The 20,629-nt window shown below is 32.9% G+C and overlaps 1 protein-coding gene and 1 long non-coding RNA gene across 2 annotated transcripts; one reads left to right on the top strand and one right to left on the bottom strand.

Annotated features, from left to right (window-relative positions):
* Positions 1–1,585: 1,585 nt before the first annotated feature.
* On the bottom strand, positions 1,586–20,483 carry LOC138936069 (uncharacterized). Its single transcript, XR_011447325.1, has 4 exons — positions 20,297–20,483; positions 10,069–10,223; positions 2,113–2,254; positions 1,586–1,933 (listed from the first exon to the last, which is right to left on the bottom strand). It is a non-coding gene; the product is annotated as an uncharacterized lncRNA (long non-coding RNA).
* LOC138936068 (mucin-22) lies at positions 7,248–18,946 on the top strand. The gene is made up of 9 exons (XM_070301137.1): positions 7,248–7,877; positions 12,554–12,687; positions 12,911–13,259; positions 13,638–13,836; positions 14,113–14,438; positions 14,743–15,058; positions 15,261–15,790; positions 16,083–16,743; positions 18,243–18,946. The coding sequence occupies exons 1-9, from the start codon at positions 7,855–7,857 to the stop codon at positions 18,615–18,617; spliced, it is 2,913 nt and encodes a 970-aa protein (XP_070157238.1). The 5' UTR covers positions 7,248–7,854; the 3' UTR covers positions 18,618–18,946.
* Positions 20,484–20,629: the final 146 nt, after the last annotated feature.

A 20,629-nucleotide genomic window follows, 5' to 3' on the forward strand; every position in this document is an offset into this window, starting at 1 on the left:
GTTAAATAATTTCTAAATAAACATTATTAATCCGTTTTATGTAAAGAGATAATTTTGCAAAGGATTAACATCCCTAAAATGTAGAAACAGCCGTGGTTTTATATTTAATTATAATCTACAATTATATTAGTCGTAATTATACATATGTAATTTTCTTAAAATTAATGTGAGATAAACTGAAGAGTGAACAAAATTCTTTTTAATATATTGTTCAGAATGTCAATTAAAACATTTGATGTCTCTTGAAAATTGTTTTTATTAATTTTTCTATATCGATATAATTGCCATAACCAATAACTACCATTATTTTTAGTTTGCCTTTTTGTCTTCTTTTAATCGAGGAGTATTTCTCGAATGATAGTTCTATGACACCCACGTGTGCGTGTCACGTTGCGCGCGTACAACAAAATGTAGAACTTTACGATCATCGCAAAATGGGTCAAGTTGATATCCGGTTTCGCGAATGCTTAGCCATGCAAAAAATCTTTCTCTACGAATGATTCTCGATCGGGATGCATTTCATAAAGCGATAAGTACGCGTTAAACTAGATACATTATTTAGATGCACTAGATGCATGTATACATATCAGAAGAGTGCAAGAATAAAAATTCAGATTTTCAAAAGATAACAAAGATCTGGATTTGTCGATGACTTATTTCTAAATTTCACGAAAAATATAATATCGCCCGAGTAGAAGTTGTGATAGATTAAAAATAAGCTGCACAAATAAAAGATGGAGTCTGCGATAATGTAACAACAAGTGGTAAATCAAAACGATGAAAATAATTATATCATTGTTTTCTTCAAAAAAGAAAGCTGTCAAAGAGAGATAATTAATAGCTCTCGCGCAATTCACCAGTTTTATCCCGTTTATTGCTTTTATAACAGAAAAACATATTAGCATTTACGTAAATGCAATAGTAAATTGAAGAACGTTAAGAGAAATAAAAATATACGGTTTGCTTTCACGCGACGAACGTCGTGCGTATCTTATAAGCTCATGATAAATGTCTCTTTGCAAATGGGAAACGCGAGGATTATTTTGCGAGAGACCGTGTACCGCGTACGTATTATTAGTCGACGCATGTCAAACGAGAGAGTATGGGGATAAATGCTGAGGAAGGAAAACGCCTGGACCGGTCGATCTCCCCGACAAAAGCGAGTAGGAGGCACTTTCCATGAAATTCCTTTAGGCGCCTCGATGGATTTCGTCATTCTGCGCGTCGTCTACCAGCGAAATCGAAAACGCTTTATTACTATTACTTATTCATTGGTGACGGCGAAAGCCCTTGACTTGGCCTTGTAAAAAATGAGTACGATAAACGAGGTTCAGAGAAATTTATTTCATAAAGATACGAAAATTCGCTTCAATCATATTAATTGATTGGAATGAATTTAAAATAATTTTTTTATATTGTGTGAATAAATATCCAAATATAATAATAATAATAATAATAATAATAATAATAATAATAATAATAATAATAATAATATAATATCATTATATTATTAGGAACGCAATATATGTGTTATATACATGCAATTTTAAATCTATTTGATAAGTAAAACAGATAAAATCGTCAGTATGATTACATATAAATTTTTTAAATTATACGTGGTAATTTACGGGATTTTTTGAGGAATGCGTTAAGTCAAAGTGAAATACTGACGTTGCAAAATATATTCTCGCATATCTAAAAGTGAACACGACTAAGCCATGCAATCGCCATCATGTTTAGTGATTTCTAACCAGCAGCTTGACGATCTTGTCATGTAAAATGCGCGGCATTTGTTATGATAAAAAAACCGACGTGTTAAAAAATCGGCACAGCTGTGCTTTGTTAATGTTTTTATATGCAGACGTTGATACCGCGCAAGAATCTCTCAGCAGCGGATGATTAAAAATATTGGCGCTCAAGTAAGAGATAGGAGCTAGAATAAAAGATTCGTAATAAGATATCTTTTTACTTGTTCGTATATGTATATTTTTCTAGTATATTGTTACTATACGAAATCAAATAGATGGTCTTTGAGGCTGTTTTATAGTGCACAAACGATTTTCGTCAATGACGCCATTGTTTACGTACCTTCTCATCAATATTTATACGCACCTTGGAAATTCCGATCCTATCCCGTCCTTAACATTGAATGGCTTAGCTGTATTCAATTTTAGATATGCGAGAAGAGATATTTTACAACGTCGGGATTTCACTTTGATTTATCGCATTCCCGAAAGATCCCGCAAACTGTTACCTACGATTAAAAAAATTTGCATGTAATCGTACTGATTTCTTTCTTACCGATATAAAAAAAATGTAGTTAATAAAATAGCTAATATATATATATACACACACATACACAAACTATATATATATATATATAAACATTGTTCTAAAAAACGAAATAAATATGACTATATATATATATATATATATATATATATATATATATATATATATAGAAAATATGTAATATCATATTGTTCATTATATTGATATTATTAATGTAAATTATATTAATTTTTTTATATTATACATATAATATAATGTATATTTTTAATAAAAATTTGAGTAAAAAACATCTTATTATATATATAGACATTATATAAAAAAATAAAGATGAATTATGTTAATTGAATATTTTAACAAAATCTAATTCATGCTTTACATTTCTCGATAACAGAAACGACAAAAAAATACTCGTACCAAGAGAAAGTAAAGTTCGTGTAAAAATGAATCCGAATTGCAAACGGCACTTTCTGTACCTCATTGGCAGTAACAGCTGCTTGTTTGGCTATTCGCCAATTCTTGTGATCCTTTTACGTTTAATCGGTTTCGTTTGATGCGCGAAACGTGCGGTTACTCGAAATGTTGACTTCTCTGGCGAATCGCCATCTTTTACAATGTTTTTACACGAATCGATCACGTTCCATGATTTTCGATAAATCGTGTGCGATCAAAATGTCAACTTTCTAGCTTTATAGCCAAAAGTCTTTAAAGATATCATGCTCCTATTATAATTTTATACGACGATTAATAAATAAAACGAGCTTGAATTGACGAGTAGAATTATAATAATTCTTCATTATTATTAATCCTCAGACAAAGGGCGATGGATGTAACCATCCATACATATATAATTCTACGTATATATTTTTTAGTTTCAAGTCCAATCTGAGATAAACAATCTCTCATCCATTTCTTGAGAAAAAGTGCTTTTACATATTATCCATATTATCCGCTCCCCCCATTCGCATATCTATATAATTACGATATATATTACAATCAAGATCCTTCCATAGATCAATTACAAATCTCATATTTTAAAACTATTATAATTAAATAATTTACTGCACATTGTTTATAACAATAAATCACGTGATAAACGACAAAAAGAAATCGCAGATAGTGAACAGACTTTCCATCGAGTTTTCAAAGTCTCGATAATACACGTGTTAAAGATGTCTTCACACTCGGAGGCGCTATGGATTCTGATCGAGTATATCGAGCTATAACTGCTTTTCGAAAGTATTGGGAAAACAATTGGTTGGTCCTTTAAAGGTCGATTGGGATGCAGTGCAAGTTCCGCGAAAGTGCAGTCAAGGTTCTCCATTTCCCGCGAGCATACGAGTGTATATGTATCAATGATTTCGATTCTGTAAAATGCACGGGTATGTATATACCAATGACCTCGGGGTTTAAAGAAACACGCGATCGAGATCGAGAACCGTTTCGAAGCAGCGCTGGCAACGAGGAGGCCTTCACTTTATCGATAAAAAGGAAGAGCGTATCACTTTTACAAATTGAGGCGCGAAATGCACTGGGTCGTTTCACATACCTTTGCTCATCGCAAAACATATCTATCTATTAATGACAAATTTATATAATCAATTATAATATATGACGAATTAAAAATGAGAAGGAAAAAGAATTATCCTTCATTGTTGAAACATTGTTGCCTCCTTTGTGAAGACATGCTGAATATTTATATTTTAATTTTCGTCAAGTAATAGTAAATATAAATATAGACATTACTTTCTGTCTTAAATCCTCTTTTCTTCGTGGAACGAAAAAATTATCTTCTTAATTGTCGATGGTATTAAAAATGTCCGTCCTTTCACGTCCTCTATTATTTCCATCGATGGATGTCGAGTGCACGAAACGTTAACGCAATTTTATATCTCATCGATCATAAAGCAGACAAGTGCCAGACGCAGAAATGTCACTAATGCGGAAAGTCGACCCTCGGATCTCGCAATTTTTTTTTTTTCTTTGTTTACGTATGATTTATTTCTCTCAATCTCGATTTTATCAGCGAAATCATTATTATTCGACAAGATCCCTCGACAATGGCAATTTTCATGTGTACGCTGCACCAGAAGCGTATTTACGGCACGCAGTGTCAATGGCCTCCCATATTTAGCCTTCGACTTGCACGTAGAAGATCCGTCGTTGCAGCGGATATCGTTTGCGTAGCGATGAATGGCAATTATCTTCGAGCTGAGATTCTCAATGTCTATATAAGAAAAATTTTTTAAACACGCTCGGCATTATAATCTTTCCGTTACTGTGTACAAATAAAAGAAAGACACCGACATTGACATATCAGTTTTAGCTCTAAACTCTAGCGAAAAATTTAGAATAAAAATTTTTACATCCATAAATATTTATTAGAAACTATTCTCCATTTCTCATCTCAAACCATGGCGAAAAGAACGAAGAGAAGATCGTATATTCCGCGACTGCATATTAGCGAAATGATGGAGCAACAATTATTTTGTACATATTTTGATTCTTACTCGATTTCCTTCGTTACTATTCTTATTACGTCGTAAATCAGATCTGGTGATTCAAATATTGTTTTACGGGCTCTCCGTTTCGCACGATGCATAATGCAATATTTAAGAATTATGTTGGCCTATGTAGGCAGAGAGCTTGTTCCGACGATTGAACCTCGTAGTTATGTCACCCCATTCGTGGTGTAATAACTCGCGGCGAAAAAAGACATTGTTCTCTCGTATTTCGCGTGCTTGCCCACCCGAGAAGCACGCACGGGTGCTCTCCTTGTCAAGAGAAAGTCTCGTAGGTAATGTACACGCACATATATCGATCATTATCACGTGCACATCTATACGCCTACGGAGAAAATCACCTCAGATTCTCTTCCGGTCGTATATTCACGAATCGTAAGCAATCGCTAAAAATAAAATTAAGAAAAAATTGGTCGATAGTTTAGACATGTAATTTATATATCTTATTAATAATTATATATCTGAGAAGCAAAAAAATATAAATTCGTAATTTGATTTTTTATGAGAGCCTTGTAAAGTTATAAAATTACGAACGACTTTTGAGTTAAATTTTATTTTCAAATTTGTACTTTTAAGTCTACTTTTTTCAGCTTCTTAAATATAAATTTATTGTCACAAAATAATTATTATAGAATGAATCAAAGTAACTGTGGCAGTATGATAAACATAAAATTGTCTTATATTTATGAATATATAATGGGAAATAAAAAATTTGTTAACGATTAATGTAAAAGATTCTAATGTAAACTAATAGCGACGTCGATCGTACGCGTGTGGGACAAACGATGAACGCTGGACGGCGGGTGATCGTTCCAACCTTGATTCAAAGTGTAATATTGTCATGGATAAGGTTGTACTTATTTTCACGTCCACTCTATCTGACATTGCATTTGCTCATTTTTAATTTTCCGATAATTATGTTTTTTTAAGTATTATATAAAAAAGAATCTGCCAAGTATTTATAATAATTTAAAATAAAATCGAGAAAGTATAGAATTTATACTTGCTTTACAATCATATACTCTTGTCTAACATACTCTTGCGCTCTAAATATAAAATTTTTCTCTCTTTAATTCTTTTCTCATTTTAATTTTTTACTTTTCTATTATACGAGAAATACTTTACGCTTAAGATATTTTACGCAAGTATATATTTAATGTATTGTATTTTCCCTTAAAGTATATCGTTTGGTTAAAATATCCTCGGGAAAAGAGAACAACCGTATCAATATACAATTGTTCGATATTCTCTGGCTCGCGGATTATCATAGCTTGGCCTGGTCCTAACGGATCGACATTCTTCTTACGCAATGGAGACGCAGAGACCTTTAACAGCGCAGCTGTCTTCTGATTCTCGGCGCAAAGCTGGATATAATAATTTATACGGCTGTCGGTTTCACTGGGCCTTGACATCTACGATGACGATCGACGTACACTACCTTTGTGAATTATTGTTAAAAAAGTTTGCCAGTTTTGTGTGATTCTTCGTTAACGAGATTAATAGGAATTAAATCTCGATCTTTAAAAAAAAAAAAAAAAAAAAGGAATTTTGTACGATAACAAATAAGTTTTAATCTAAAAAATAAAGATAAAAGTTGAAAGAAGACATTTCTTTTGCTGAGCGAAGAAAAGGAAGCGAAAAAATGTTGCAACAGCTTGTGCGATGGCTTCAATAAAGATTATCGATTCTTTATAGCACGTTTCGCTTTTGATATTCTTGGCGAAATGACGGTCGAATTCACATTTTGCTAATTGTAAAAAAGACGACAACTTATTTTGAAAAAGAAAAATTATTCTACATTTCACGGACTCGTGTGCTCTTCTTTCTTCATTTTGTCATCTTTGTACGAGAGAATTGTTCCGGTGTGCGATCAGTTCCGTATTTCTAATCTGAAAACTACTTTTTCGATGTAGTTCATTCAGGCAAAAATTGCATATTTCGAAGGCATTGTAATCGAGATGTTTCACGAAATCTTTCCATGCATGATTGAAGAAAAGTCTAAGAGAAAAACGATAAGATAAAATTGCATCATTTGTCAACTTTACAAAGGAAATTTTTAAAACGTCTAATAACGCAGCAAAAAGTAATTAAGACAAGCATCGATAACCATATTACATCTAAGACTCTCCAATCAATTTTTAAATAAAATATTATTCTCGCATATCTTTAGCGCGAAAATCTCAGTTTGTCAAAATTTCACATCATTTTCAGTTTCTGGTTAAAGATAAGACAAGATAAACGTACAACCAGAATCTTCCCGATGACCTTCTGATGTATATAGACGGAAACTTATGCCAAGCTGAAATCGAGTCGAGTTCGACTACATAGTGTGTCCACTTTTCATAAGTTGGTGGGGTACTCTCCAGGAGGACATGGTGGGTGGCGGTATAAGTAGAGGCCTGCATTCGCCATCGTTCTCATACCCTCACCACGTCCTTCGGCTACCTCTTACTTTTACTTGATACCCCTTTTTCCATTTTTTCTTTTTCTTTCTCTTTCTTTCTTTTTCTCCCTCTCCCTCTCTCTCTCTCTCTCTCTCTCTCTCTCTCTCTTTCCCTCTGTTCGCCTTTTCCATACACATCTCACTCGATCTTTCCTTCTCTCCGTCTGTCTCGGTGCGTTCGCCTCCCCGTTCGCTAGCTCGCTCGTTCGTTCGTTCATTCGTTTCGCGCCTCGTCGGCGAAGTCACGTCACGAAACTGTACATAGGTCACGTCCTGGAGAAACGGCTCGCCCAGTGAACAGTTGAACGGATCAACGGCAAATCTCTTTGCCTCCTGACTGGAGGACGAGTGTTGATCGCGATCGGTCGAAAAAAAAGGCAGAGATGATCGCGAGTGCCAGGTGACGATATATAAAATTGCCGATAGAGTAATCGCAGAGAAAGTATATATCGATATTGTCAAGAGAGTGCCGATATAAATCGGATATCGCGTACCGATTCGTCAAGGACTATTTTGTTCTTGACGCCAGCTGCTTTCTACGAAAGCAAGACCAAGAAAGGTGAACGAGGAAGGAAGAGAAGAAGAGTGTCTAGTGCAGACATGTGGCTCAAAAGCGTGTTTTTGTGAGTACTCTAATCAATGCAGTTAAAACTGAATATAATCCTATAATCTCTTTTGCATTTCCTCATTTATCTGGCGCGACAAGGCCGCAATTTTAATCAGAAATTAAGTTCTCGTGAAAATAGATCTGTGAAGAATTTAAATGTCATCAAATTGACCATTTTAAAAAAGACATTCTTATCTAAATAGTCAAATTCTTATTTTCTAGAAAATTATTCGATCCTATATTAGGGAGAAAAATATTGTATGTATTAAATATTTTTTTTAATCACGAATATATATATATATATATATATATATACACCAAAAAAAAAAAAAAAAAAGATTAGATTTGCGACATGCTTGCCGCCTAAAAAATGTTCAATAACTGATTTGTGCAATTCCAGCCACTGTCTTACTCCAATTTTTAACATTAACAATCATTCAAACAGGTTGTAATTAGAATATGCTAATATATCGAAAAAATTATACCGCAACATTTTTAGCTCGTACTCGAAGAGTAAAAAAGATCTTATTCAAAACTTTTACTTCGAATTATGATTAATGATTATAAATGAATATCGATGTGAAAGAAAGCTGCTTTTCATGCTGGGCAAAATATATTAACTTTTGAGTTACGAGAATTATCGTAGCGAAAGGTACGCGCAATCAACGACTCACTCTCTTGTTAGATACGCCGATTATAAAGTTTCATTCGGAAGAATGTGTGGGTGTAATTTATTTAAGAGAAACTTTTAAACATATATAGTGTTCTCAATCTTGAACTGTCAATCAAAAATAGAAATTAGTTTAACTGGATCATAGCCTTACGATAATCTAATTATATGTAAGTCAATATCCTTTAAATATGAAAAAGTATGGTGCTTAATTATCAATATGTTTAAAATATTATATTAAACAAATATAAAAAATATAATAAGAAAAAATATACAAATGTAAATATTTATTACGTGCATTATATATATATATATATATATATATATATATGTGTGTGTGTGTGTGTATACTTAAATAAAAAAAAATTTATATATATCCATATATAAAAAATATCTATCTTTGTCCAAATTAGGAGTAATATGTAACACAGATTCAGCATTAATATGTGTTCAATCAGAGATTTCAAATTATTAATTTTACTTTATTAAACAAAATATGCTATAGATAATAATCAAATAAGACTAGTCGACACACTGGCTTTTGAGATGTACAGATTTTGATAAGTTCTACTTATCAAAGATTTTTTGAAATGAGACATCACGAAGTAAAATAAGCAAGCAATAGTCAGACAATCATCTGCGTTTTGGATTCATGTTACTTTCAATTTTGGCGAGAGCGTCACGAATATATAAAGTTACAATATTTTCCCAGCGAAGCACATTAATTGCGTTCCATTTCATAGTACTGTTTGTAATCTGACATCGTTTGACACAAAAGGAAGCTATTTCTTTAATTAATGCATAACAGTGTATGAGAGAGAAAATTTCTATCTGATAATGTATGTATATTTCTCTACCTAATTACAGTTTTAAATAATTATATTATTATATGATTTATATAATATATATGCTTGTATGTCTAAAACGTCACACAGAAAACTGATTGTGCAGGCAAATAGAAAGTTTAGATCAACAGATCACCGCTCCTTGAAAAAATTCATTACTCGCATTGCTATTTTATGACACTATTTGCGTAGTATTGACTGCAAATGTTGCAATATTTTTACAACAAAAAAAAACCCTCTGATAAATACAATAACTGATAATGTATGTTACTAAAATATCAGATAAACTCATCATACAAAATCAATCTTAAAAATTAAGTTAGAATATTTAAAGATTAATTAAATCTCAATTCAGTTTCTAATTGATCTTTTTGAAAAGCTTTCGCACACACACACACATAGTAATGCTATAAAATGCTATAAAATTGAATTTTTTAACATAATTAAAATGTTGCATATGAGATAGATGTAGTTTTCCTAATTTACGATAAATTAGATAAGAGCGGAAAAAAATCGAAAGAAATTACTAAACTTTTGCATTCTTTTTTGATTGACATGCTGCAAACTTCTGTATAGAAAATAGCATTTTGTAGGCGATATAAAAAAATATGATTTACTAGTTAGTAATAGGTTTTTGCGGTAATATTATGACTTATATAATGTCAGTGTCTCGTGCCACTGGAGATACCTACGTATGCAGTATGTTTATGCAGATACGCTTGTAAGCGAGACCGCTTTCTCCATATGGTTTCACGATAAATTCCAGCATGAAGCCTCCATCTTCAGTGTAAGCTCCTTGAGTTATGGAACATCTTGTTATATGTCCTTTGATCCCTTCATTGTCAAACTGAAAGTTTTCGCTTATCTTATTATACATCTTGCAAGAAAAAAATTTAATAATTCAAAAGCGTAAAATAATTTGAAACTTGTATTTTTGAAACATGAAATAGTATAAACAAAATTTATAATTATTTCTTCGAGCTGAAAACAATTCGGAGAATAAAATAACCTTTTTAAACATATTCTTCTTAATTCGTGCAAAGATTTTTGGCAAAGATTAAATTTTTTTCTAAACCTACGGATCACCCCACTTTTTGTATCAGATAAATCAAATAAATACTAATAAAAGAGAAAAAAAAATAAAGATTAGATGCCAAATTAAATGCCAATTAAAAAGACTATTTATAGACAAGGATTGCAAAATTTCATTCAGTAATCTGTTTCAAACTGCATAATAAGATAGAAAGCTAAAATTACAGATAGCTGGAGAAAAAATTTTGCAACCAGAAAAATTTAATTATCTTTTAAGCAACGAAAAAAGCTATGAATAGGCTTAGAAATGCTAGTCAAGTACAACCACTTACTAATTCTATATTTGATCCGATCGTGAGCGCTATGAACGAAGGAGGTAAAGAACGTGTTTTATTATAATTCGTTCTACTTTATTTGCAAATGTATTCCGGTTGTAAATTATTTCTCTACACCGGAAGATCATTCGAATGGAACGGTAAGTGCATTCAGCAGCGGTTTCCTGTCGGTGTATACTTATTTTTCTGCTCCATGAGTATAGTAAATTAATAACATAATAATAAACTCATGAAACTAATATTAATGTAATATAAAAGTAAAATGTTTTCTTTTGGTTCCATTAATCGAAAAAAGTTTTTATTAAAAACTATAATGGTAAGATTAGCTACGATGAAGAAGAGCAAAGTCGAGAATTATGTACGGCATGAAATATATTAATTCATTTTTCGTGCAATTTTTTTTTTTTTTAATGTTTTTATAAACTATATTATTTGCATTCTTTTAACATAAAAATGATGAACTATATTAAGACAAATTGTAACTGACGGTAAAGAGATATTGTAATATTAAAATCTATCCTAACAATTTTACGAGATATACATATACGATATCACGTCAAATAAACCGCTTTTTTAAATGTCAATTCCGTGATCGCATGACGGCCTTGCACCGACCATATATTTTGCAAAAGAAAAAAAAAGTTTTCGATTTTTGTCTTAATTTCAAAAGCCGCTCTCTTGCATTCGTAAAGGAAATTGATCGTTTTTGCAAATACAATATCATGAAATCAAAAGATTCTCATTCTTTCATTGCTTTTCTTCAACCTCGTGTAAAATTTGTTTCTAGTTTTTTTTCGAAAGAAGTTGTAACAAGTTTTTATTCACACGAGAGAGAGAGAGAGGTGGGGGGGGGGGGGAGGGAGAGAAAGAAACTACTTTTAGAAAATATTTCGAAAATGATGAGATTTTATTAATGTTATATGTTGTAATGGGAATGAATAAATATTAATGTATTAAAAGTTTATCAATTTTGGGACGATCTCCGTTATATGTTTCGTAATCATCAATTTCGTAAACCATGACAGAAAAGAGAACAAGGTCGTATGTTGATATCAGAAAGGCATTAACATTATACTTGATATTTTTTCTAACATAAATTAATAATAAAAAAAGTTTTTCTATATAGAAAATATCAAGTTAATTCTTTTTGTTTCTGCAATTCATTTTTTGTCTACAACAAAGTAAATATTTTATAAAAATAGAAATAAGCTATTCTTTCACTTTTCGGTTTACAAAAGTTTACAAAATTTTATAGATTAGTAAGTAACACGTGAATTTTGCGTTAGCATATATAAATTTTAATTCTGGAATAATCGAATATATATAGGATTGAATAGTCAAGAGAATTGGGCAAGTTGGATTCAGCTCGCGATCCCGAGAATCAGATGTGAACTTTCACTATATCAAGCCTTACATTAGATTATACGCATTCCCCCGTCATTTACATTTTGCCTCTTTGCATCTAATATACGTCTTATCACACTTTCGCTAACAATACGTTCTTACAATGATATAGTAATTCTATTTTTTTTCTTTCTTTGTATTCATTATATACTGATCTGTATGCCATAATTAACAGCAAAATGCTCGAATTCTCTTTATATTAAAATCAATTAAAAATTTTAATTTGATTTCAATAAATATTAAAAAATTGTATTTATGCATCGTAATATCTTATTCGAGTTAAAAAAAAAAAATTTTTTTTGCTGCCATGAAAAACATTTGTAAAGTCTGTAATTAAATATTTTGTGACATTTAAAAATAAGCAGTATACATCTATTGTGACATATCCTTGTATTAAAATCTACAGAATATATGGCGTCATTGCGTGCACGTTAGCTGACAGTCCATCGGATATCGTACAGATATCCGGCGACAATTTGATTCGAGCAAAACATATTGAGGCAACAACGTATCAGCCTCCTCGAGCTGTTAAAATTGAAGGTATCTATTTATTTAATTTAAAGAAAAACTAAGTAAAACTACATTAATTTATAAATGTCCTCAAAAATGCGACAAAAATTAATCGAATTGTACAAATAAAGCAAAAATCAACATCAATTTTGATTAAATTTTCTCAAATTTATAATATTCACAAGAATCTTCAAATTTTATAAAATTTTCAGAATTTTGGACAAAAAAATCATAAATTTTGATAAAATTTCAGAATTTGTGACATCACACAAATTACCGGGAAATATAGCAAGACCATCGGACGATGATGATGAATATTTTGACGAGAGAAAAGTTGCGCTTAAAGACAATAAATACGCTAAAAAAGTCATTCAAAAATTCGAGAATAATGAAAAAAAAGCTATAAACGAACCTGCCCGACGTTTAGACTCGACTGCGGATGATGACTCGGAAACTCTTACCGCTAAAAGGTTAACACGAGTGGAGCTCGAAAATTTTAGCGATTCTGGAAAGGTTTTGCAGGACGAAAAAATAAAGAAAGTTGACTCTAAAAGGCCAACGTCAAGCGAACAGGACGAGGTTATTCCGGGAGTTTACGTCAGGTAAAATTTTTGTAGCTCCTACAATTGCAAATATGTTCATTAACGAAACATACGTTATAACATATGTCTGATATATACAATTAATGAACGATTAATTGACATTGGTACTTATATCTTACTTCTATGTGTATTGTTGCTTGATAATTTCTTTCTATCTTTATATACATTTAAAAAAGAAAAATATAAAATATTTTAATTTTACTTTCGCGCTTGAGAAATTTCTTTTCTACAAAATAAAACTTTAGTATAACTTTAAATTTTTTATAGCGTAATTTTATAAGAGAATATATTTCGAATTTTAATATACAATAATAATAAATAGAAAAATTTCGTAATTTTTTTGACTTTGATAATGACATCGTACTTGCGCATTTTCAGTGCAGAATATCCAACAACTATGCTACCTGTTTTAACAACTCCGCGTGAAGCACGTGATAAGGACACCCCTTTCGATTTTGTACCCGTAAACATTATTCGCGAAGATAGCAAAGATGGTTACGCGCATTTTTCGGATGCAAACTTTGGAGACTTGAGTGACGTGAGTCTTGTACCGGCTGGTACGAATTCTCGTATTCAGGTATATTATAAATATTATGAAATAATTTTTTCTCCTCTTATATATTTATATTTAATTTAGTAAACTAAGATGCGATATGATGATAATTATCTTTGTAAAACCTGTATATTTATAGTCCTACTTTCTCAGAAAACATTTCTAACGAATATATAATTTTGCATGCATTAAAAAGATATATTTTTTTTTTCTTGCGTAAATTCTCTTTCAAGCATTTCGCATTTTGATTAAATTTAGTATTCGATTAAATTACAACTTATCTTTTCTTATATCTGACAGGTGAAGAAAGGACCGAATGGCAAGGACTATGAATACGAATATGTGTATTATTATTACGACGAGGAAGATGAAAACAAAGCAGGCACGGCAGGTTCAACTGTGACGAATTCTTACGACGTTCCTTCCAGAACAACCTCCGCGCCTAGGAGAGGAGGCATTGTCAGCAACAGAAGTAAATACAATACCGTAGAGAGATCGAGCACCGTGGAGCCTAGCAACAACGAGGTTATACCGAATAAAAATGGCAATAGGGGCAGACAATTGGTTGAAACCGAAGACGTTGTCTCCGAGGAAAGACTGCCCGCAAACACACGTTTTCCACCAAGGTACATATACATATATTACAATTAATGTATGACTTTTAAACATTAACACAACTCACTAATTAATTATTAATTTTATTATATAAAATTTTTGTAATTAATTTTTTGATTGTTATTGGACAACAAAAAAATGTTTTGAAGATAGCAATAAAAGTATTAATATTTCATAACATAATATAACATAAATTTCTATATTTTCCATCCCTTTTATTTTTGCTTTTATTTAGCATTTTTATAAAAAATTTATCAGAGAAAGGAGCGCCTATGTTTTGAGACAGGTAACAATATGATTATTTTGTGTTAATAGATCGCGATCGAATCACAATACAGGCACCACGGAATCTTCACGAGCCCGTAATAATCGACCGCGTCCAGGATTGGATCTGGTCGATTCCAGCAGCTTCCGGACTCATCAGGAAGGTCCTGAATTTCCGCAAACTTTGCCAAAGGGACCCGTTAGATTCTTAGGCGTTACCCCTAATGAGAACAACGAAGAGAAACCATTAATTAGAAACCGTGGCAAACCACAGAGGATTCAAGAGCCCGCCCCTGTCGAAGAAACGATCGAGGATGTACCGGTACCTGTTATTAAAAGACGTCCGAGCACCACGGCAGTGCCTCAAGTATAATTGAACAAATTAAAATAAATACTTTTATTATCCGTTTAACTGCATAAGATGCTTTCTAAAAATTTAATCAATCTTTCATATTTTCAACAAGTTAAATATTTTAATAAATATTTTATCGATAGATTTATAATTTCATTATAATTAACGCTGTTTTTTTTTTTTTTTTTCCAAGTTATAAAGATGTATAAATTTTTAGACCGAAGTTGAACTGAGCAGAGGTCAACCGTCACGTCCCGATGAGGAAGATGACAAAGAGAACGCCGAACCAGAGAGACCTGGCAACAAACACATATCTGTAGAAGACAAAATACAAGAGTCGAGCGAAACGGACTCTTCCGGTATTATCGTTGATACTACGGATAATCCAACGACGGAAAATCCTTCGATCATGGACAAGGTTGCTTTGGATCTTTACGCCTTTCTGCAACAAGGACAAAACAACTTGGTAGACGCGTTCAACAGCGAATCTGGCGAAACGCAAGACAATACGACGATACCGGACGACGAGATCACAACCGATCTAGCGACAACGACGGAACTTATAGCCACTACGATCGTTGCCGACTCTATTAATATTACGACGTCAACGACTACGACAACGACGACGGAACCGACAACCACGTCGACCACGACTACAGAACCATCGACCACCACCACTCAAACTCCCGTAGGAAGAGGGAAATTCCGACGACCTGGACTCGGTGGTTCGATTGTCTCCAGAAATCGGTACGCGCGTATTCACTTTTATAAATTTAATTTTTTATTAGATTAATACCTGATATATCTGATATAAAACTTTTACATTAAATAATAAATACAGATCCCATGTATTTCAAAATTCTCTTTTTAATTACTTCTTTATATCAAGCAACGTTTTGAAGAAATTATTATCTGCGTAATTATAATATAAAAAATATAAAGAAAATGATTATTACATATATATTATATTATTAAATTTCTAAATTAAATTATCTCCATTAAAAGCAATAAGAATTACATTTAACTATATCTTTGTCAGCTTCAAATCCAACGGTGGCGCTAGTACGAGCACCGAGGCGACTGCATCAGAACCGACCCAGAAAAGCAGAGGACGTTTCGGTAATGGCAATTCAAATGGCAACGGATTCAAGCGACCTCGACCAGGCGGTAATCACAAACCTATCGAGGAGGATACCATACAGAAGGAGACTTTCAGTTCGGTGAACGCGGAGAAATCAGTGACCGGTCGCGGTAGATTCCGCGCGCCTTCCGGCGGCAGAATCGCTGTGTCGACGACGACGATATCAACGCCGTCAAACAGCGGCGCCCCGGCGATATCGAACGGTGCCGCCGCGGCTCGACCTGCCTTGAACAAGCTGCATATCAATCGAAGACGCGGACGACCGACCACGAGTGCGCCAGGAGGAGACGAGGATTCTCAGGAGGCGCCGCATTCCGAAACCGGAGCTCAGACCGTCAGCCAAATCGCGCCGGAAGCTACGACGAGCAAGAACGCCGTACGGGCGCGACTTCCCGGTGCGCCTGTAATCAGACCATCCGCCATCAGGCCATCGGGTGGCAGAGTCAATTTGAGACAGAAACCGGGACAGGTGACTACCACGACAACGCTAGCGCCGGAAGCCGTCGAAGCTGCCGTCGAAGAGCCGGCCGGAGAGGGAACCGAGGAGGAGACACACGAGGTTGGTACTTAAAATTATTTATGTTAGCACACATACAAATACAAATTATTTTTTCTATATAGAATACTATTTCTTCGTATATATTGTATTTTGAAAAGAGGAATTATCTCATTCTTACAGATTGTACGATGATTTCGAATTAAGACACAATCTGTATATCTGTTTTCTACAAATGTATCTCAAAAATTCAGAATTTTTATTGTTCGAGAAAAAATTCTGTCTAATGAATTATCGTAAAATATATTTTGTTCTATAAGCAAAAAAAAAAAAACAATCGAAAAATATATATTGGCCTGTAACTTTTCTTATAGTCATCACACTTCTTATTATAATTAAAATATTATTTCAAACAAAAGAAAAAACTAAAAGATATTATTTTATCTTTATATTATCTTAAAAATAACTCATTTCTTGATCAGATCAAAACATATATACCGATATTACTTAATAAATATGCCTGTTACGGAACAAGCTGTATATATTGTATTAATTATGCAAATATCGATCTATGAACGATTCCGCTCGTGCCTAAAGTAAGGTCAAATCTAAGATTCTACCTCATGTATATGTCACGTGTATGTCGTGTATATGTGCGTATGTATGGAGCACTCGTGTCAAGCCAGCTGCATACGCTACGAAATTAGGTACGAGGACACCGTGATGTCACTCTTGATAAAGTTCTCTCTCGGAATTTACTTTCACTGGATGGCCTTTCGAAATGTCATCAACTAACCGACAGAAAACGGTGAACACGATCGCTTTTCACCTTTCGACTTTACGATCCTGCGAGGTCGTCGCGAATAACGAGTGCCGAGCACCAGTAATCGAGCGAAAAAACGAGATAGAAAATGAAAGCAAGAAAGGGAAAGAGATGGAGAAGAGATTGTTCAAAGAGATGATTTCGTAATATTTACTTTTAAACAGGCATTCCCCCGACATTTCTTCACGCCCCCGTAAAAATGCGAAATTCTGCTTTGAGCAAAAAAGTTGTGTCAAACACAAAGAACGAAACTATCTTTATTATAATAAATAAATTTGTGCGGATATACTAGAAAAATTATATATTTTTATATCCTACAATTTATCTAAAAAGATACTATTAAATTTGAGAAATTTATTCTTAAGTATAGCTCGTTCTCTTATCAAAATCTTACGGACGTTTCTAGTGTGTACAATAAAAATCTAGAGTTATCTAAACTCGTGTTTCGATTTTAATGTGTCAAATTTTGTCAAGCTCTTAGCCATTTATTGTTGCCATCAGCTGATATCATTTTAAAATGATTGAAAAGTTTAAGAACAATTGTAAAGTTTGAATCTTTATGATATTTTCATTATCAACTAACAAACGTATAAATTTTATTGTTAGCACGTATAATCTGCGAACATTATCCGAGATAACTTATCCGCGTTAAAGTGCCAGTCTTCATATATGTTTTCAAAACAGACTCACGTTGACTCGCTCTTTAAGCCATTCGATATAATAATAATTTTTTCTTCAGGCACCAGCGGAAACCAGCCTGCCGCCGGCGCGTTCGACCACACCGAATCCTCTGAACAAATTGCGAAATCGTAATCGGCTACAAGTGCATCCGAAAACAACGACAAAGTCGCCGTTGCCGCCAGCGATCAGAAGATCACCGCTACTACCGCGACGCAAGGTGACCGAGGCCGCGCCGGCACCTCAGACGAGCCAGGAAGATACATCCTCCGAAGAGGAGGTCACTTCCATCAGTGAGACAGAGCCGACCTCCGAGGCGACCTCCGTCGAGACCAACACGACAGCCAGCACGAAGCATGACGAGACACGCGGTCTAGGTGGTCTCCTAGCACCTCGACGTAGGATACCGGCGCGACGTCCGGGTCAGATAGTTTAGGTCCAGACCTAGATCGCATAATCGTATACAAATAAGGAATAGTCGCGTCTGGGACCACGAGATCGAGATTCATTCGTCTGTAAGGATATGTACGATTTCCATGACCTATCAAAAGGAATATACCATAGATTAGATATCGCGTGGAGTTGGAGACACAATTTTTTTCTAACGTTTTTTTTCTCTGACATATTTTTTCTGATCAACAAGACGGTCATCGAGCGTGTTGGAATAAAGATGGCAGATGTATATAGCATCTTTTACAATCGCTCAAAATATCGCGTCCTTTAAAAAATCAAATTTATGGTACAAGTTTTTATCGCATTTATATTAACGAGATGTCCATCACGATGTAATTAAGGATACGTGATGATATTATTATATGATAATATAGCATGATGATATATTCTGTTAATAGCGTAATCTGAAATTTGAAAAGATTTCAAAGATATTGAAATGATATAATCTAATTGTAAATTCAATTACACAATTCAAAAACACAATACATCACCTACGCGCGTAGAAATTACAATCGTAATTATAATCCAACACAATAACGAGACAAATAAGTGTTTCCAAGTCTCTTGATAGATATTGCGATAACTGTATTGTAACTGTATTGTATATTTAATTTGGCGAGTTTTTTATTTAATGATTAGCGTGCATTTATAAAGTTATCGAAGTACTATTTTTTAACGTAATATATGCATCTATATATACATATGAATAATATCCTCTTGGGGATGTATTTTTAGGATTACTACTGTGTAATGTTCCAAGATACACTGTAAATATTGCAATTAAACATATATAAAGTTAATTGTATTATATTTCTCTTTGTATTTAGACCTTGTCAAAAAAAGCATAATATTTGCCCATCAAATTGATATATATTTCCTAATTATTGAGAGAATCAGTATAGGTAGTAAGTAAATAGAATAAGAAAATTATTTAGTAAATAAAAATTTCCTGAATCACTTATATTATCCCACGCGTATCCCATGAGGCATTAAAATAATCTCAATTTTTCTTATTTGAATAAATATTTTAATAGATATACTAAATTTTATTCCTTATATTATGATCTCTGATATAATCAATATAATGATATATATTTATTATTATTTATGATAAATCTATGTTATTATTTGTATTTTCTCATTAAAATATAAGAGATAAATAAATATAAAATTATGAGAAAAAACGAGAATGTAAATTGGATAAACTTTAAAAGATTTTTGTAGTTATTAAATTTATCAAAAACTACAATATTATGATTGTGTCTAACATAAATAAAGCATTCCCGATTACTTATATAATTACGGTCATTAATTATAATTCGGTATGGAAAGAGAAAGAAAATATCGTTCGTTATAATTTTTTCAGATATATTGTATAATATTTTCCATCCACATAAATATTATATAATTGTGAGAAAGTCGCCGTATCTTTAATCGAGGAAAACCGTCATCCCTTATTACATTCAAACCCATTGTCATATTCTCATCGAATGAAATATTTATACATGGTCATGATGCATGTCATCGGCAATTGAATGCAATATTGTATTTTGCACAAAGTAGGAAAATTTCTTGCATCAAAATACAAGAGAATAATGAAGCCAAAGATTTAGTAATAACAGAGAGTCTGTATAAAAAGTTAAATGATAGAAGATAGCTTACCTTGCGCTTTATGCGGGTAACTTGTGAGATACCGTGTAAATATTATATATATATATTGTTGTAATATATGTATATCGCCAAATGAGAGACGTAGTTCAAATCGTCAAAAACTTTTTCGCTCCAATTCGTCAAACGCTTCGAAACTTTTGTCGTGTCCAACGAAACGCATTCCTGATCGACGAAACGATTCGAGATATTTGTAACGCCAATGTGCATCTTATATGTAGAGCGACCTGCCATTCGAACAATCAGCGCCTCTTACGGAACGATGATGAACTACATGTAAAGTGATGATAAATCGAATATATAAAATTCTTTTATATAAAATCATTT

The sequence above is a fragment of the Polyergus mexicanus genome, unplaced genomic scaffold (genome assembly GCF_030449975.1).
Source record: "Polyergus mexicanus isolate NDT 795.1 unplaced genomic scaffold, iyPolMexi1.0 SCAF_9, whole genome shotgun sequence".
NCBI classification, from domain to species: Eukaryota; Metazoa; Arthropoda; class Insecta; order Hymenoptera; family Formicidae; genus Polyergus; species Polyergus mexicanus.